The sequence below is a fragment of the Ascaphus truei genome, chromosome 1, assembly GCF_040206685.1.
Source record: "Ascaphus truei isolate aAscTru1 chromosome 1, aAscTru1.hap1, whole genome shotgun sequence".
In the NCBI taxonomy this organism is placed as follows: Eukaryota; Metazoa; Chordata; class Amphibia; order Anura; family Ascaphidae; genus Ascaphus; species Ascaphus truei.
The window spans coordinates 59,043,833-59,061,332 of NC_134483.1; the positions used below are offsets into that span (position 1 = coordinate 59,043,833).

Sequence of the window (17,500 nt, forward strand, 5' to 3'; positions counted from 1 at the left end):
CACACACACACACCTTAGAGAGAGGCCTTCAGCAAGAGAGAGGCACGCAGCATCTGGCGGCGACACTGTGGCGAGCTTCTCACGGGCAGCCGGCGAGCTACCTGTAGCTTGGGATCGACATGTTGGAGACCCCTGATCTATGCCGTATTATAAACTGGTTTGCCAGTCAGTCGCGGGCGCCCACAAAAGGTGTGGCGGGTGTTGGGTACCCCTGCTATAAAGTGAGTGGCGGGATAAATCTCACAGTGCAGTAACACACACTGCTTCATTACTGCATTGTTAGAGTGAGTCCCCGGTCTTCACTGTGGCACACGCGCCCGGCGGGGGGGGGGGAGGCGGGGCGTGCACAGCGCTGCACAGCGCTACACCGCGATCAGCGGTCTGAGGGGAGAGGGAAGGTTTGCGACGGGAGGGGCGTGGTGGTGGGTTTGCGGGGGCGTGGCCATGACGTCCCGCGGCTGGTTCGCCCTCATTGGCTGAAGCAGGGGAGGGGGCGTGGCCACGCCTCCGTCGCAAATGCTAATCTCAAATTCCCCCGCCTGCCTGAAAACCTGTCGCGCACCTTTCCCCAGCGGTAGGAACTGGGACCGGAGGAACTGGGGGGCGGGGCTTGATTGCACAGCGCGAGGCGTGCGCTGTAGTAGTTACTGGGACCGCAGCCTGTTACATGCTTTTCTCCATACTAAATAGGGACCACGCTCTTTTAGATGTTCTCCAGCAATACAGCGAGTAACACTTTGTTATGCGGCTGAACTTTTATTATAACAAACTTTTACTATAATCATATTTTCATTTTTTTAAATGGAATAATAAATACTAGTAGTGACAAAGTTGGCTTTTCTTTTTATTACCCCGAGGTACAAAAAATGACCAATTGTAAGTAAGCAATAGTGTTATTGACCTTGTAACGTGTAAACCGCTTGGACAAAACTTTTATATATGCCCATAACATATATTATCTTCAACTGTTCATGAAATGTCTTTAAATATAATGTATAATCCTGTTAATTTAATTTAACAATGTATTGTCCTAACTGTGCCCTGGACATATTTGAGAACGAGCAGTAACTCTCATGTATTATTTCCTGGTAAAACATTTTATAAATAAATAAAAATCATTGTAACATAGAAACAGCTTCTCTAATGTCTCCCAGTTGTGTTACTGATTAATAAATGTAGTGTCCTGTGTTTCAGGTCGATATGAAACTCTACATCTTATCATTTCTTTCACCACAAGATGTATGCGTGCTCGGAATGACAAATCTTTGTTGGCATGAACTGGTTCAAGATCGTCTGCTCTGGAGATATTTCCTACTGCGAGATCTTCCTTCTTGGTCTTCAATTGAATGTCACAACCTGCCAGATTTAGATATCCTGAACTCGTACTTGTCGGAGTCACCGGAGGGAACACCTCATGACTATATGTCCATGTAAGTGATGGAGAAATGTCGCATGTTTCATTGCATCTACAGCAGAACATATTTCAGTGATACAAATCACACAGTGTATAAAAACGACATGGAAGTTATATTATAGTCCTATCTTCTCCATGTTTGGAAAAATTCAGGAAATGCACAATTATAAGTCTTGGCCAGAGCCATGACCTTGTACTGCTGTGAAGCGCTATGTACATTAATGGCGCTATATAAATAAAGATATAGATACATAGTACACTTGAGATGTATCATTCAACAGCTCTAAGAATACATATTTAGCCTTTATTTCATATGAGGATTCCAAGAAAAAAAAATGCACAAAAATACACAGTATACATCAAAAACGCAATAAAGTTAAGGGAAGGGGGATACTTTAATCAAAATCCGGAAAAAGCCGAAGGAACTTTTCAAACGGCAAATGCTTTCCGCCAGACTGGCTGTCTGGTCTTTTAATGTCTCTGATTTAATATGGATATTGTGAGAGAGACACACACACACACACACACACACACACACACACACACACACACACACACACTATATACATGTGTGTAAACACTGCAACTCCTTCAGGCTTTTGCAACATTTCATACAGTTATAGAAAAAAATGCTTATTTAACTTATATCACCAACATGCACCTCACAACTGGAACAATCTACTGGAGACTCACGGCCGCCACCAGTCTAAGTTCTTTCAAAACTAAAGCTGTCTCACATTTTAACCTGGTCTGTAACGGTTACATACGCCTATAACATATGTTATCTCATACTGTCATGCAATGTCTTTATATATAATGTTTAACTCTGTTTACTTAATGTAACCATATACTGGCATCATAACTCTGTGCCCAGGACATACATGAAAATGAGAGGTAACTCTCAATGTATTACTTACTTGTAAAACATTTTATAAATAATCCTGAATCCCGTGTACTCTTTCATTCTATTGCTCGAGAGTAAACTCTTGTTCTTTGTGCCAAAATAGTTATTTGAAGAGCTGCCCAAAAACCAGAAGATCCTTGAAATCCAAACGCCCCATTTACGGCGCAGTCACTTCCTTTCTGCAGTCGCTGGTGACGCCGGCGGAGCCGCGCTTTGCTATGATTTTTCCTGGTCTAGAGCCGATTGATGACTCTTTGTTCAGACGAATGATGACTTCTCCAGATTTCCTTCCAGTCTTGAGCATACCTCAGAGACAAATCGATGGTAAGATTATAGACTGATTAAAGCAGCGATCCCAACAATGGCATCATAACATGCATCATAACATGCATCATAACATGCATCATAACATGCATCATAACATGGCCTGTTTATTTATGCTGATTTCTTTCCATATCCAATGTTTTTTTTTTGTTGCTGACTTTTCACCTTTTTATTGTTTCCCATGGCAATTGCTGTTCTATCAATGAGTGGGACGGCAGTGGCCCCCCTAAACCTCTGAGAGGCACATATTCTGCAACGGTTATCTTTAAAATACATCTACGGAATAAAAAATCAAATGTTGGGATTGCTAAACACAGAAGTAATAAAACATGGCAGTGGTAAATGAAAGAAGACATTTACTGTTTTCATGGTGAGCAGGGTGGATTGCTGCTTACATGCTATGTGCACATGATCTGTTTAAAATACATGTGATACTTTTGGGCCTAAAACGTGATGTTGTTGAGCATCAAATGAGAAAAGCCAGAAAACTGGTCGTGAAGCTGATTTTTATTTTGCTTGACTCCATCCAGAGCATAAGGTTTGTTGAAAACACGTCCTTATTCTGCATACTGCACCGACACACTTTATTCGAGCAAATACCCGGTATGTACCTGGCAGATACCTGGAATGCGCCGCTCCTCACCTCTGACAAGCCCCGTTGCATTTGCCTTCCCAGCCTGGGTTCATGCCTGGCTGATGGGCGGCTGATCTGTTAAATGATAATGATTAGGATTTAATAGGCTGCAATGCTTCGCGTGTCTACCAGATGGCATAAATTCATGAATTGTAATGCAGTATATATATATGTACTATGCAGTATTGCAGCCAGCGGGAATAAAATGCTTCAATCCCTGCTGGAAAATAACTCAATGTACTCGGGCAGAAAACAGTCACAAACCTCAATACACCCGGGTATACCCGAATTCGTGGGACTAGCCGAGCTCGAATAAAGTGTGTCGCCAGTGTACGAGATGTAATCACTGTGCTTGTATGCAGCGACGGAACAATACAAAATCAAGCAATTCATTTGAATACACATCAATGCGAGGAGCAATCTGGGAGAGCGGATTATGTTTGTTATTTCTCCATGGGCTGAGTGGGAAGATAACTTAATTGAACTTCCATCTTTCACTGACTGGGGTTATTCACAAAGGCAGTAAAGGGCCAATTCAACATAGCAAGCAAACACAAATAAGAACTTTTTAATGTAATAGTCTTCCTTGTTAAAGCAGCAATCCGCTGTACTCGACATAGAAACGGTCTAATTTCGTGTCGCCTTTCGCTGCTGTTTGCACCCTTTTTGGATTCTTGAGATATCAGCTGCAGATTTTGACCAGGTTCACAGAAATTCACACTTATTAAATGTCTATTTTCTACAGTTCTATCTATGGCAGCAGAATTACTTTACACAATTTGTTTATGGTGGGTAAATAAGTGACCTAAATGTTACGCTGTACATCGTGCAGCAGAGTCTAGCTGAGTATCTGCATGTCTTCCTGACATACCTTTATTTCATTCATCCCATTGATACATGTCATTTATTGGTTTAGCCGCAGGCGAGGTTTCCTGGGTAGAGACATGGCAATCCGCTCGCAGAGCTCAAACATGCTTCTTTACTTAGCTGTAGAAGGTAAGAGTACATCAAATGTTTGCCCAAGAAGGGCAACCCGAAAATAATTCTGTGTGACTTGCACTCGTTTGGCTATTGTGACAATAACCAAACGAGTGCAAGTCACATGGAATTCTTTTCTGTTTGCCCTTCTGGGACAAACATTTATGTACTCATTGGTCTTGTTCCGAATGCAGCTTGGCTTGTCCATTATTATTCTGATAGTTTGAGCGATAGGATATACTTCTGTATATTCCTTCACCAGCCAAGCCTGGAAGAAACGAGTACACAATCAGTCTCGCTACTCAGACAACTTTTAGTTGCAAATCAGAATGAGCTGGGTAAAAAAAAAAAAGTGAACGCAATCCTCCATTGTGCGAAGTATAGCAACATAGAGAACCCATGTGTATACAGTAGAGCCCCAGTCTTACCGCAGGTTCCGTTCTAGGCCACCGCCGAAAAGCGGAACATAGCATTTGCTATGTCCACTGGTGATTTTCTGTCTTTCCTACCCCTTCTGCGCATGCGTGAACTCGGACGCTCCCTCGTTCTGCGCATGTGCAGACATGGCGGCCCCCTTCTCTGTACCTCCGTGTTGGTGGATCGCCGAGAAGTGGGGCCCTACTCTATATGCATGTCAGTGACCAAACCTCGTACATACACACTTATGTATATTGATACCTCCAGTTTTGTTTCTCTAATGTTTTCACACAGGGATTGGTTCAGGTGTTACTTTTCAGTTCGACAATCAACACAAATTTAATATTTTGACTTTATATTCTACAACAAGGTAAGTGTGAGCAAAGGCACATTCAGCCTCGGGTAAGGGTTTTGGGGACCGTAAACCTCTTAAGATGAATGCGATAGTTTCAACATTGAATAGAGCCAGAGTACTTTTAATGTTGGTAATCACAATTTACTAACCATAACAACTGATGTTTATTTTTTTGCATCTATTTAACTTGATTCTTGTAATTGGAAGCAATTACATAACCCATAGCATTTGCAATAAAGTGTTTCCTAAGGATTTGATGGACTCACAAAGTTGCAAAAGCTGTGTAAGAAGACCGTAATGTTTAATGATTTCAATGATGAGTTAATCATTTGAAGAACGTACAGTAATCTGTTTAGTGTAATTGTCTGGACACGTAAATATCAAAGATTATAACCCTCGTATTTCACCACGACAGGTGCACCTTATGTAGATCAGAGACAATGCCCAGTGTGACTATAACAGATGTAAGAGATGATACATTTTACATGGCTATTTAACCACTTTGCTGACATAGGAGCAAATGTGTTAGAATAATATATAATTTTACATTTAAAATGTATTTTACCTACATTTGGCTTCCGTGATGTGCAGTTATATTATATCCTTAAGTAGAAATAGCAGTGTTCGTCCACTTGCGATAGTGCAGAGTAAATGAGAACTTCTGTAATAGATGATATCTTTTTTTTATTTGGACAAAAAATAGATATTAAAAGACAAGCTTGTGACGGGAGCTTTGTGACAGGCTATTAATAATACACACCAAAATATATATAACTGGGTTGAACTGGTATGAGACTTAGATATGATAAAATATAATTTATTCCTTGATAAAGGTGAACACACAAGATATACAAATAACAGGCAAAATATAGACACTTACTTAAAGATCATGACAAGAAAGCCATCAGGATACAGGATGAGCCATTTCTTCCATATTTCAGTTGACATCACAGCAAGACAGGCAGGTCATGAAGACACATGAAGGACACATGAGTAAGGGGTGACTCTGACTTAAATACCATGTCAAACTTATCTCTTAACCCTAGATGCCGAAAAGGTTAGAAAAAGTCTTTGAAGCAGATTTTGGGCTTCCATTGTTTGGTGTGAAGTATCACACTTAAACTAGTCAGTTCCTGGGCCCAGCATAAACAATTAGGCAATTTAGCCTTTGATCACCAGGCTATGTAAATTTTTAGCAGGATGTCCTTCCTGCTCATTACCATAACAGAGGGATTCTGCAGTTTTCAGAACAGATTCAAAATCCCATATACACTGTAAATAACTTCATAACTTCAGTTCAGTAATTCGTACTGGCACGCGAGACATATTAATACATTCCGTCATGCATGACGCTCCCAATGAGATTAATATTACCGTGTAATACTAAAATCAAGAGAGATATTAATATATGTCTCTTAGAATCTGTTAAACCTCAGGTGTGTGTATTCGTTAGTTGGGGCTTGGTCCCACGAATACACATATGTAACTCTTGGCATGTTCAGCCGAGGACATCTCATAATATTCTTATATTTAATAAAGTCACTCATTCTGATCTCTCCTTGGGTAACCGCACCCCTGGCCCCCATCAATAAATCTCTTTGAAGCAGGGACCCCTGGGTAGTGGACATTTGTCACCTGGTGTTAGATTTCACACCCAATACCCCAGACCTCCTGAATCAGAGGCGTTTGTAAGTGTGGGTTATAACGCTCACAACCCACTCCAGCTTCCTAACCATTTGGTCGCTCTCCTGACCATTTGCATTTAGTAGGCAGGCATCTTTGAGGGTAATTTAAACAAAGGGCTAGAATCACTGTTTTAACATTAACCCTTTCCCTCCCGCAGCAACCCTAGTGTATGTGTGGATGCAAACACTAGGATAACACAATACAGTTACACGGGAATAAGCATTTGGATATTGAAGCGAGGATAAAACACATTACTGGACCTCAGTCCAGTTAACCCCTTGCTTCCCAGGGGAGGGTAGAGGGTGGCCAATTGGGGTGTAACCCCTTTAATCCCGGGCCAAATCCTCCCCATCGTCACAAAGCTTTCGAGAGTTCTCCTCTCTTCCTCGGGTCTGGCAGTTCTCATTGCTTGACCTGAGAGCGAGGAGAACTCTCGAAAGCTTGTCTTTTAACATCTATTGTTTGTCCAAATAAAAAAAGGGATCACCTAATACTGAAGTTCTCATTTACTCTCTATTATCTCCTTGTAATCTAACTTCCTTCGGATCATAGTGGTACAGGTTCAGAGTAACCTGTGATATTTGGAAAGATTTCCCAATAAAGCTGTTCTTGAAAGCCATAATGATTCCACTAGGCTTCATGCTACACTTTGTTTCTGTGCAAGGCATCTTTAATTATGTATGAGATGCTCGATGTGCTTGCAATATGAAATGTATTTTATTAAAATTGGCTAATCGGGACAACGTGTTTGCTAAGCACTACATAACAATTAATTGCAAGCCATTTCATTAGTGACATGGTTTAGTGCTGAATTTATATACCCATTATTTATTTTTTTCAGTAGAATAAAGAGCTATTTTTGCACCACTCTGTGAATTCTTCTTAAATGCTCTTGTACAGAATATTTCCCATTTAGCAGGGTAATTAACAATGACCTGTCTGAAGACTCTGCATTTTGTGAAATATATTCTAGCAACGAGAGAGATAGAGCTCGTGTGGAGCAGAGTGCAACAGTCAACAAAATGTTTCTGCCTGAGAGCCCAGGAGAAACTCAGCAGGCAATTCCATACAGTCTAATCCCTGCAGTACAAGAGGTGTGCAAAGTTGTGGACGGGTTCATCTACTTGGCAAATGCTGAAGCCCACAAAAGTAAGTACTTTTTTTTGCTGTCACCAGACATCCCATAGATACTGGTCTTAAATCATGAAGTGAAGGCAGTTTGGCAGCATGAACCTTCATTACATAAGCTGCCAGTGTTGACTTAACAAGAATCAGACATTGCAGATGGATGATATTTAACCTTGACCTTCTGCCTGATTCTTTTAAAATGTTCTTTTCTTTATAAAATATGCCTACTAGATCCCGGTCAAGATCAAAATGCCTAGGTAATGTCTGGCACCTACATTCTAACATTTCCTCAACAAAGAAATGTTTTTCTGTAGTGGTTTGTTAGTAGGACATCGTTACGGACCATGGTGGTTATTTATGAGACTCTACTGAAGGAGTGGCCAACTCCTGGTCTCAAGGGCCACTAAGAGGTCAGGTTTTACGGATATCCCTGCTTCAGCACAGGTGACTCAATCAGTGGCTCAGTCAACGACTGAACTCCCACCTGCGCTGAAGCAGGGATATCCTTCAAATCTGATCTGTTGGTGGCCCTTGAGGACTGGAGTTGGCTACCCCTGCTCTACTGGGCAAGCAAATGCAGAAAACAAAATCTAGATTTGTCGAAGAAAATAAAATCCAGTTGAAGCAATAAGATTTTTTTCATAGATAAAACTTAGTGTTGTTTTTTGCAGCAGCATTGTACATGAATATTTTGTTTATTGGGCCATTGCATTAATAAATGAAAGTATTACCTAGCAGTATATGGTTTCAGAGAGTAAACTTAAATAGTTTTTGGGCCACTCCCACTCCCCTCATAAAAAGACATTGTGCTGTAAATAATGTAGCAACACATTTTTGCCTTTTTATATAGAAATATCATTAAAACAATTCTTTACTTGCCTGTTCGGTATGCAGTAAAACCAGACAAGTGTTTCTTGTAGACAAATAGAAATTGATAACTCCTGGCTCCAAGATCAGCCTAAAAAGTCTACTTGAACTTTTATAGTCCCGCAATATATTGCTGTATGCAATGTATAGTATCTAGTAATCTGGGCATATTCAACAGTAGGACATGCAGGTATTATATAATGTCCAATACCACACAACGGTAATTAGAGATTGCAGATTTTAATAAACTAAGAAATCTATATTAACGAACAATTGGTTAACTGAGGAAGAAGTTCACAGGCGACTTTATAAAATTAAAGTAAATAAGGCACCTGGCCCAGATGTATGTATGACTTTATTTATATAGCGCCATTAGTGTACACAGCGCTTCACAATAATAATACACGTGACAATCATAATAATAACAAATAATATAAATAACAGGTCATGGGCATGTGCTTCAGACATTAAAGCAACATTTCGGCAGAGGAGTCCCTGCAATGAGGAGCTTACAATCTAATTGGTAGGTAGGAAGAACATACAGAGACAGTAGGAGGGCGTTCTGCTAAGTGTGTCTGCAGGGGGCCAAGCGTTATGTAGCGTGTCTAGTATTATCCACGGTGCTACTCATATGCTTCTTTAAGCAAGTGTGTCTTAAAGTGGGTCTTAGAGGTGGATAGACGGGTATTGAGGAGGAGAGCATTCCAGAGGTGCAGGGCAGCCAGTGAGAAAGGTTTAAGGCGGGAGAGGGCTTTAGATATAAACTGGGTATAGCGAAGACATTCTTGAGCAGAACGCAAGAGTCGGGGTGGTGCATAGCGAGAAATTAGGGCTGAGATGTAAGGAGGGGCAGAAGAGTGTAAAGCTTTAAAAGTGAGGAGGAGAATTGAGTGTGAGATGCGGGATTTGATAAGAAGCCAGGAGAGTGATTTGAGCAGGGGAGACGCTGAGACAGATTTAGGAAAGAGTAGAGGTGATTCTGGCATCAGCGTTTAGGATAGATTGTAAGGGAGAAAGAAAAACTGGCGCACAGCCAAAGGAGTGGGTCACCAACAGATTGAATGAATGAAAAAAATAATCCTTTATTGGTCCATATTGACCAATTGGACCAATAAAGAATTCTTTTTTTCATTCAATCTGTTGGTGACCCACTCCTTTGGCTGTGCGCCAGTTTTTCTTTCTCCTCGTTACATCAAGCACTTGGCTGCACGCCAACCAGGACAATTGGAATAGGGCATATATGTGAGTATCATTCTCTTTATTTGTGCATTGTTACATGCTGTGAGTCCAGGGACCATCCCTATGAAGATTTGGCAGGGGACATTGCTACCTACCCCATATCTAGGGACATTGGGTCTCCTAGGGGACTTTACATCTTTAAATATCTCACTAGCCCCAATCCCAACACTTACCTGCATTATGTGAATTACATGAATCCAGCGCTGGAGCGCATTAATCACTAACCATTCCTCTACATTGTAGGGGAGACAGGTGAGAGGCAGGAAGGCCGGACAGGAGGAGGTTATAGTAATCGAGACAGCAGAGAATTAGGGCCTGAGTCAGAGTTTTAGAAGTCGTGCAACAGAGGAAAGGGCGTATCTTAGTACAGCTCAACCCCGTTACAGCGCAGTCCTTGGGGGCCACCCGATCGGACCGCGCTAGAACCGGGGTAACGCTAATTTTTTTTTAAATGGCCGCCGCGCACCCGATCGGGAGGGAAGGAAGGGGTGGCCAGAAGCCCTACACGGTCCCCAGCAGCGGCCCTCCAAGTCCAGCCGCACCCTGCTCCTTACCTCCCACCACCGGCATCCATCCCCCTCCACTGGCATCCACTTCCTCCCCCCGCCCCCCGAGGCCCCCACACCTACCGGGCCTCCGCAGCATAATCAGTTTTGGGCCTAACCCACGCGGCCCTCCGAGTCCCAGCCTGCTCCTCACTCACCCCCCCTACCGGCATCCACACCACCCCCCCCCCCTCCTCCCGACAACCCACCCCCCCTCCCAAAACCCCCCCTCCTCCCGACACCCCTCCTCCCGACACCCCCCCTCCTCCCAACACCCCCTCCTCCTCCCGCCCCTCCCCCTTTCCTCCTGATGCCAGCTCCGCTCCGAACTCAGCAGCCGACACCAAAGGTAGGGAGGGGGAGTGGGAGGTGTTGTGTGCTGTGCAGTGTAGTGTGCTGAGTGTGCTGTGAGTGCTGTGAGAGTGTGCTGTGATTGCTGTGAGTGTGCTGTGAGCAGTGTGTTGTGAGCAGTGTGCTGGGAGTGTGTGCAGGGAGAGTGTGTGCAGGGAGAGTGTGTGCAGGGAGAGTGTGTGCAGGGAGAGTGTGTGCAGGGAGAGTGTGTGCAGGGAGAGTGTGTGCAGGGAGAGTGTGTGCAGGGAGAGTGTGTGCAGGGAGAGTGTGTGCAGGGAGAGTGTGTGCAGGGAGAGTGTGTGCAGGGAGAGTGTGTGCAGGGAGAGTGTGTGCAGGGAGAGTGTGTGCAGGGAGAGTGTGTGCAGGGAGAGTGTGTGCAGGGAGAGTGTGTGCAGGGAGAGTGTGTGCAGGGAGAGTGTGTGCAGGGAGAGTGTGTGCAGGGAGAGTGTGTGCAGGGAGAGTGTGTGCAGGGAGAGTGTGTGCAGGGAGAGTGTGTGCAGGGAGCAGTGTGTGCAGGGAGCAGTGTGTGCAGGGAGCAGTGTGTGCAGGGAGCAGTGTGTGCAGGGAGCAGTGTGTGCAGGGAGCAGTGTGTGCAGGGAGCAGTGTGTGCAGGGAGCAGTGTGTGCAGGGAGCAGTGTGTGCAGGGAGCAGTGTGTGCAGGGAGCAGTGTGTGCAGGGAGCAGTGTGTGCAGGGAGCAGTGTGTGCAGGGAGCAGTGTGTGCAGGGAGCAGTGTGTGCAGGGAGCAGTGTGTGCAGGGAGCAGTGTGTGCAGGGAGCAGTGTGTGCAGGGAGCAGTGTGTGCAGGGAGCAGTGTGTGCAGGGAGCAGTGTGTGCAGGGAGCAGTGTGTGCAGGGAGCAGTGTGTGCCGGGAGCAGTGTGTGCCGGGAGCAGTGTGTGCCGTGAGCAGTGTGTGCCGTGAGCAGTGTGTGCCGTGAGCAGTGTGTGCCGTGAGCAGTGTGTGCCGTGAGCAGTGTGTGCCGTGAGCAGTGTGTGCCGTGAGCAGTGTGCAGTGTGTGCCGTGAGCAGTGTGTGCCGTGTGCCGTGTGCAGTGTGTGCCGTGAGCAGTGTGTGCCGTGAGCAGTGTGTGCCGTGTGCAGTGTGTGCCGTGTGCAGTGTGTGCCGTGAGCAGTGTGTGCCGTGAGCAGTGTGTGCCGTGAGCAGTGTGTGCCGTGAGCAGTGTGTGCCGTGAGCAGTGTGTGCCGTGAGCAGTGTGTGCCGTGAGCAGTGTGTGCCGTGAGCAGTGTGCTGTGAGCGGTGTGTGCAGTGTGCGGTGTGTGCCGTGTGCAGTGTGTGCCGTGTGCGGTGTGTGCCGTGTGCAGTGTGTGCCGTGTGCAGTGTGTGCCGTGTGCAGTGTGTGCCGTGAGCAGTGTGTGCCGTGTGCAGTGTGTGCAGTGTGTGCCGTGTGCAGTGTGTGCCGTGAGCAGTGTGTGCCGTGAGCAGTGTGTGCCGTGAGCAGTGAGCAGTGTGTGCCGTGAGCAGTGTGTGCCGTGAGCAGTGTGTGCCGTGAGCAGTGTGCAGTGTGTGCCGTGAGCAGTGTGTGCCGTGAGCAGTGTGTGCCGTGAGCAGTGTGTGCCGTGAGCAGTGTGCAGTGTGTGCAGTGAGCAGTGTGCTGTGAGCAGTGTGTGGTGTGTGCCGTGTGCAGTGTGTGCCATGTGCAGTATGTGCCGTGTGCAGTGTGTGCCGTGAGCAGTGTGTGCCGTGTGCAGTGTGTGCCGTGAGCAGTGTGTGCTGTGTGCTGTGAGCAGTGTGTGCTGTGAGCAGTGTGCAGTGTGTGCCGTGAGCAGTGTGCAGTGTGTGCCGTGAGCAGTGTGTGCCGTGAGCAGTGTGTGCCGTGAGCAGTGTGTGCCGTGAGCAGTGTGCAGTGTGTGCAGTGTGCCGTGTGCGGTGTGTGCCGTGTGCAGTGTGTGCCGTGTGCAGTGTGTGCCGTGTGCAGTGTGTGCCGTGTGCAGTGTGTGCTGTGAGCAGTGTGTGCTGTGAGCAGTGTGTGCTGTGAGCAGTGTGTGCCGTGTGCAGTGTGTGCCGTGTGCAGTGTGTGCCGTGAGCAGTGTGTGCTGTGTGCTGTGAGCAGTGTGTGCTGTGAGCAGTGTGCAGTGTGTGCCGTGAGCAGTGTGCAGTGTGTGCTGTGAGGTGTGTGCAGTGAGCAGTGTGCTGTGAGCAGTGTGCAGTGTGTGCTGTGAGCAGTGTGTAGTGTGTGTAGTGTGTGCCGTGTGTGCCGTGTGCAGTGTGTGCCGTGTGCAGTGTGTGCCGTGTGCAGTGTGTGCCGTGTGCAGTGTGTGCTGTGAGCAGTGTGTGCCGTGTGCAGTGTGTGCCGTGAGCAGTGTGTGCAGTGTGCAGTGTGTGCTGTGTGCAGTGTGTGCTGTGTGCAGTGTGTGCTGTGTGCAGTGTGTGCTGTGTGCAGTGTGTGCTGTGTGCTGTGTGTGCTGTGTGTGCTGTGAGCAGTGTGCTGTGTGTGCTGTGAGCAGTGTGCAGTGTGAGCTGTGAGCAGTGTGCAGTGTGTGCTGTGAGCAGTGTGTGCTGTGAGCAGTGTGTGCTGTGAGCAGTGTGTGCTGTGAGCAGTGTGTGCTGTGAGCAGTGTGTGCTGTGAGCAGTGTGTGCTGTGAGCAGTGTGCTGTGAGCAGTGAGCAGTGTGCTGTGAGCAGTGTGCTGTGAGCAGTGTGCAGTGTGTGCCGTGAGCAGTGTGTGCCGTGAGCAGTGTGTGCAGTGAGCAGTGTGCTATGAGCAGTGTGCAGTGTGTGGTGTGTGCCGTGTGCAGTGTGTGCCGTGTGCAGTGTGTGCTGTGAGCAGTGTGTGCCGTGAGCAGTGTGTGCCGTGAGCAGTGTGTGCTGTGTGCTGTGAGCAGTGTGTGCTGTGAGCAGTGTGCAGTGTGTGCCGTGAGCAGTGTGCAGTGTGTGCTGTGAGGTGTGTGCAGTGAGCAGTGTGCTGTGAGCAGTGTGCAGTGTGTGCTGTGAGCAGTGTGTGCCGTGTGTGCCGTGTGCCGTGTGTGCCGTGTGCAGTGTGTGCCGTGTGCAGTGTGTGCCGTGTGCAGTGTGTGCCGTGTGCAGTGTGTGCCGTGTGCAGTGTGTGCCGTGTGCAGTGTGTGCCGTGTGCAGTGTGTGCCGTGTGCAGTGTGTGCCGTGTGCAGTGTGTGCTGTGAGCAGTGTGTGCCGTGTGCAGTGTGTGCCGTGAGCAGTGTGTGCTGTGTGCTGTGAGCAGTGTGTGCTGTGAGCAGTGTGTGCCGTGAGCAGTGTGCAGTGTGTGCTGTGAGGTGTGTGCAGTGAGCAGTGTGCTGTGAGCAGTGTGCAGTGTGAGCTGTGAGCAGTGTGTAGTGTGTGCCGTGTGTGCCGTGTGCAGTGTGTGCCGTGTGCAGTGTGTGCCGTGTGCAGTGTGTGCTGTGAGCAGTGTGTGCCGTGAGCAGTGTGTGCCGTGAGCAGTGTGTGCAGTGTGCAGTGTGTGCTGTGTGCTGTGTGCTGTGAGCAGTGTGTGCTGTGAGCAGTGTGCAGTGTGCAGTGTGTGCTGTGAGCAGTGTGTGCTGTGAGCAGTGTGTGCTGTGAGCAGTGTGTGCTGTGAGCAGTGTGTGCTGTGAGCAGTGTGTGCTGTGAGCAGTGTGTGCTGTGAGCAGTGTGTGCTGTGAGCAGTGTGCTGTGAGCAGTGTGCAGTGTGTGCTGTGTGCTGTGTGCTGTGTGCAGTGTGTGCTGTGAGCAGTGCTGTGTGTGCTGTGAGCAGTGTGCAGTGTGTGCTGTGAGCAGTGTGTGCAGTGTGCAGTGTGTGCTGTGTGCTGTGTGCTGTGAGCAGTGTGTGCTGTGAGCAGTGTGTGCTGTGAGCAGTGTGTGCTGTGAGCAGTGTGTGCTGTGAGCAGTGTGTGCTGTGAGCAGTGTGCTGTGAGCAGTGTGCAGTGTGTGCAGTGTGTGCTGTGTGCTGTGTGCTGTGTGCAGTGTGTGCTGTGAGCAGTGCTGTGTGTGCTGTGAGCAGTGTGCAGTGTGTGCTGTGAGCAGTGTGTGCAGTGTGCAGTGTGTGCTGTGTGCTGTGTGCTGTGAGCAGTGTGTGCTGTGTGCTGTGTGCTGTGAGCAGTGTGTGCTGTGAGCAGTGTGCAGTGTGAGCTGTGAGCAGTGTGCAGTGTGTGCTGTGAGCAGTGTGTGCTGTGAGCAGTGTGTGCTGTGAGCAGTGTGTGCTGTGAGCAGTGTGTGCTGTGAGCAGTGAGCAGTGTGCAGTGTGTGCTGTGTGCTGTGTGCAGTGTGTGCTGTGAGCAGTGCTGTGTGTGCTGTGAGCAGTGTGCAGTGTGTGCTGTGAGCAGTGTGCAGTGTGTGCTGTGTGCAGTGTGTGCAGTGTGTGCAGTGTGTGCTGTGTGCAGTGTGTGCTGTGTGCAGTGTGTGCTGTGTGCAGTGTGTGCTGTGTGCTGTGAGCAGTGTGTGCTGTGTGCTGTGAGCAGTGTGTGCTGTGAGCAATGTGCAGTGTGTGCAGTGTGTGCAGTGTGTGCAGTGTGCGCTGTGTGCTGTGAGCAGTGTGTGCTGTGAGCAGTGTGTGCTGTGAGCAGTGTGTGCTGTGAGCAGTGTGTGCTGTGAGCAGTGTGCTGTGAGCAGTGTGCAGTGTGTGCTGTGAGCAGTGTGCAGTGTGTGCTGTGAGCAGTGTGCAGTGTGTGCTGTGAGCAGTGTGTAGTGTGTGCTGTGAGCAGTGTGCAGTGTGAGCAGTGTGCAGTGTGTGCTGTGAGTGTGTGCAGTGTGTGCTGTGAGTGTGTGCAGTGAGTGTGTGTGCACTGTGCAGTGAGTGTGTGTGCACTGTGCAGTGAGAGTGTGTGCAGTGTGTGCAGTGAGAGTGTGTGCAGTGTGTGCAGTGAGAGTGTGCTGGTAGTGTGGCAGTGTGCAGTGTGGAAAAAAATGTTTTAAAAAAATGTAAACTTTTTTTTAATTTTAATTATTTATTTATTTATTTTTAAAAACGGGAGCCACGTGAAAACCGCGTTATAACGGGTTTATAACGGGTCACCGGTTTTATAAACGTTTTGAATGTGAGAGAGGAGTAGAGTGTGACCCTTAGGCAGCGTGCCAGTAGGGTGAATACCTCCTTCCACATTACTGTTGGCAGTACTATTAGGGCCAGGTTTGGGAGGAAGTATGAGGAGCTCTGTTTTGCCATGTTAAGTTTAAGTCGGCGTCGGGCCATCCAGGATGATATTATAGAGCAGGGGTGAGCAAACTTTTTATGCCGAGCCCCCCTTTTTATCCATGAAATTTCTCGGGCCCCCCCTGCCTGATGTAATCAAAATCACATGAAAAAAAACCCTTTATTAAACGGTATACAATGTAAATACAAATATGTCTAAGGCCGCGCATATAGTGCCCGCAGTGACGACGGGTGACGGTGTATTTCGCTTTGCGGCGGTGGCGTGGGCGACCAGGCCATTGATTGGTTCTGGGGCTGTCACATGAGGCTACAGCCCCTGAAAAATAAAAAAAAATTACTATAAGTGCACGCGGCGGCGACAATGCATTTGTTTTCGGGCGACGTCGTGTCGCCGGCACTATAAGCGCAGCCTAAATACTTGCATACTTCAACAGCTCGCTCTTGCACAATTAGGCTGCGTCCACGCTGCCGCTGAGAGCGGTGACATCACCAACTCTCCAAGCATGAGCACAGGGTGTCCTGCATAATTTTGCAAGCGAGAGCGGGGAAGTGTTTACACTTTTATTATTTCTGTACATTCATAGTATGATTGATATAGTGGCAGCCAACCCTTTCACTGGCAGAGGATCGCAGCGAAGCAGGTTGCCAGCGGAGGAGAGCAGGAACACAGCGCTATTGTAGGGCAGACACCGGAAGGAGGGGCGTCTGACATCACAGCGCTGGGGCGTGCTCCTCCCCCGTACCTCCGAATCATGTGGCCCCACCTGCACTATTCTGTTTGGCCGCCCGCCCGTGCACATCTTTTTTGCCTGCGCACCTAGGTTTTGCCGCAAGCCCCCCGCCAAAATAATCTTGCGCCCGGGGCGCCCCCTCCCTCAGTTTGTGCACCGCTGCATTCAATCACAACACCCACACAATCACAACCAACACACACACTCAATCACAACACACACAACCAAACTCACATAATCACAACCAACACACACAACACTCAATCACCACACCCACACACACACTCAATCACAACACACACACAGACACAACACACGCACAGACACATCCAACACACACACACTGCAGTTCCTATATATACACACACACACACACACACACACACACACACACACACACACACACACACACACACACACACACACACACACATATACACACACATATAGTGTAAATATCCTATTCTTATTCTCTGACGTCGTTGCGTGAGAATACCCTGCTGCCAACTCGAGATGACTTCACCCCCGGGGGCTTTAACCCACTCTTAAAGCGCTGATGATCTGGGAAAACAAAATGGTGGACGAGCTCGGAGGAAAGCAGTAATTGAGTCAGACAGTGAAGCTTTGTCAAAAACTGTTCTCCTGTTTATTAAAGGGTATACAGCCAGTTTATATAGCAAACTTGAGCATAGAAAAAACACACATATGAGAACATACTTCCCCTTTTAATTCACAGTCTGTCTATCTCAGCAGAATGACAGTTAGACAGCATAGACAGTTTATGGTCTGGGAAGGGGCCTTAATACCGAACTTGGAGGCAGTTAAAGGAA

At 47.5% G+C, this 17,500-nt stretch overlaps 1 protein-coding gene across 5 annotated transcripts in view; it reads left to right on the forward strand.

The window, feature by feature from the left end:
- The window catches only part of LOC142488341 (F-box only protein 4-like), a 33,256-nt gene that overhangs the window by 10,623 nt on the left and 5,133 nt on the right, over positions 1 to 17,500 (forward strand). For all 5 annotated transcript variants that reach the window (XM_075588765.1, XM_075588732.1, XM_075588743.1 and 2 more), the window contains 4 exons: positions 1,195 to 1,430; positions 2,422 to 2,642; positions 4,966 to 5,041; positions 7,686 to 7,861. In XM_075588765.1, the coding sequence (XP_075444880.1) occupies positions 1,195 to 1,430; positions 2,422 to 2,642; positions 4,966 to 5,041; positions 7,686 to 7,861 (709 nt within the window). The remainder of the gene's footprint in view (positions 1 to 1,194; positions 1,431 to 2,421; positions 2,643 to 4,965; positions 5,042 to 7,685; positions 7,862 to 17,500) is intronic.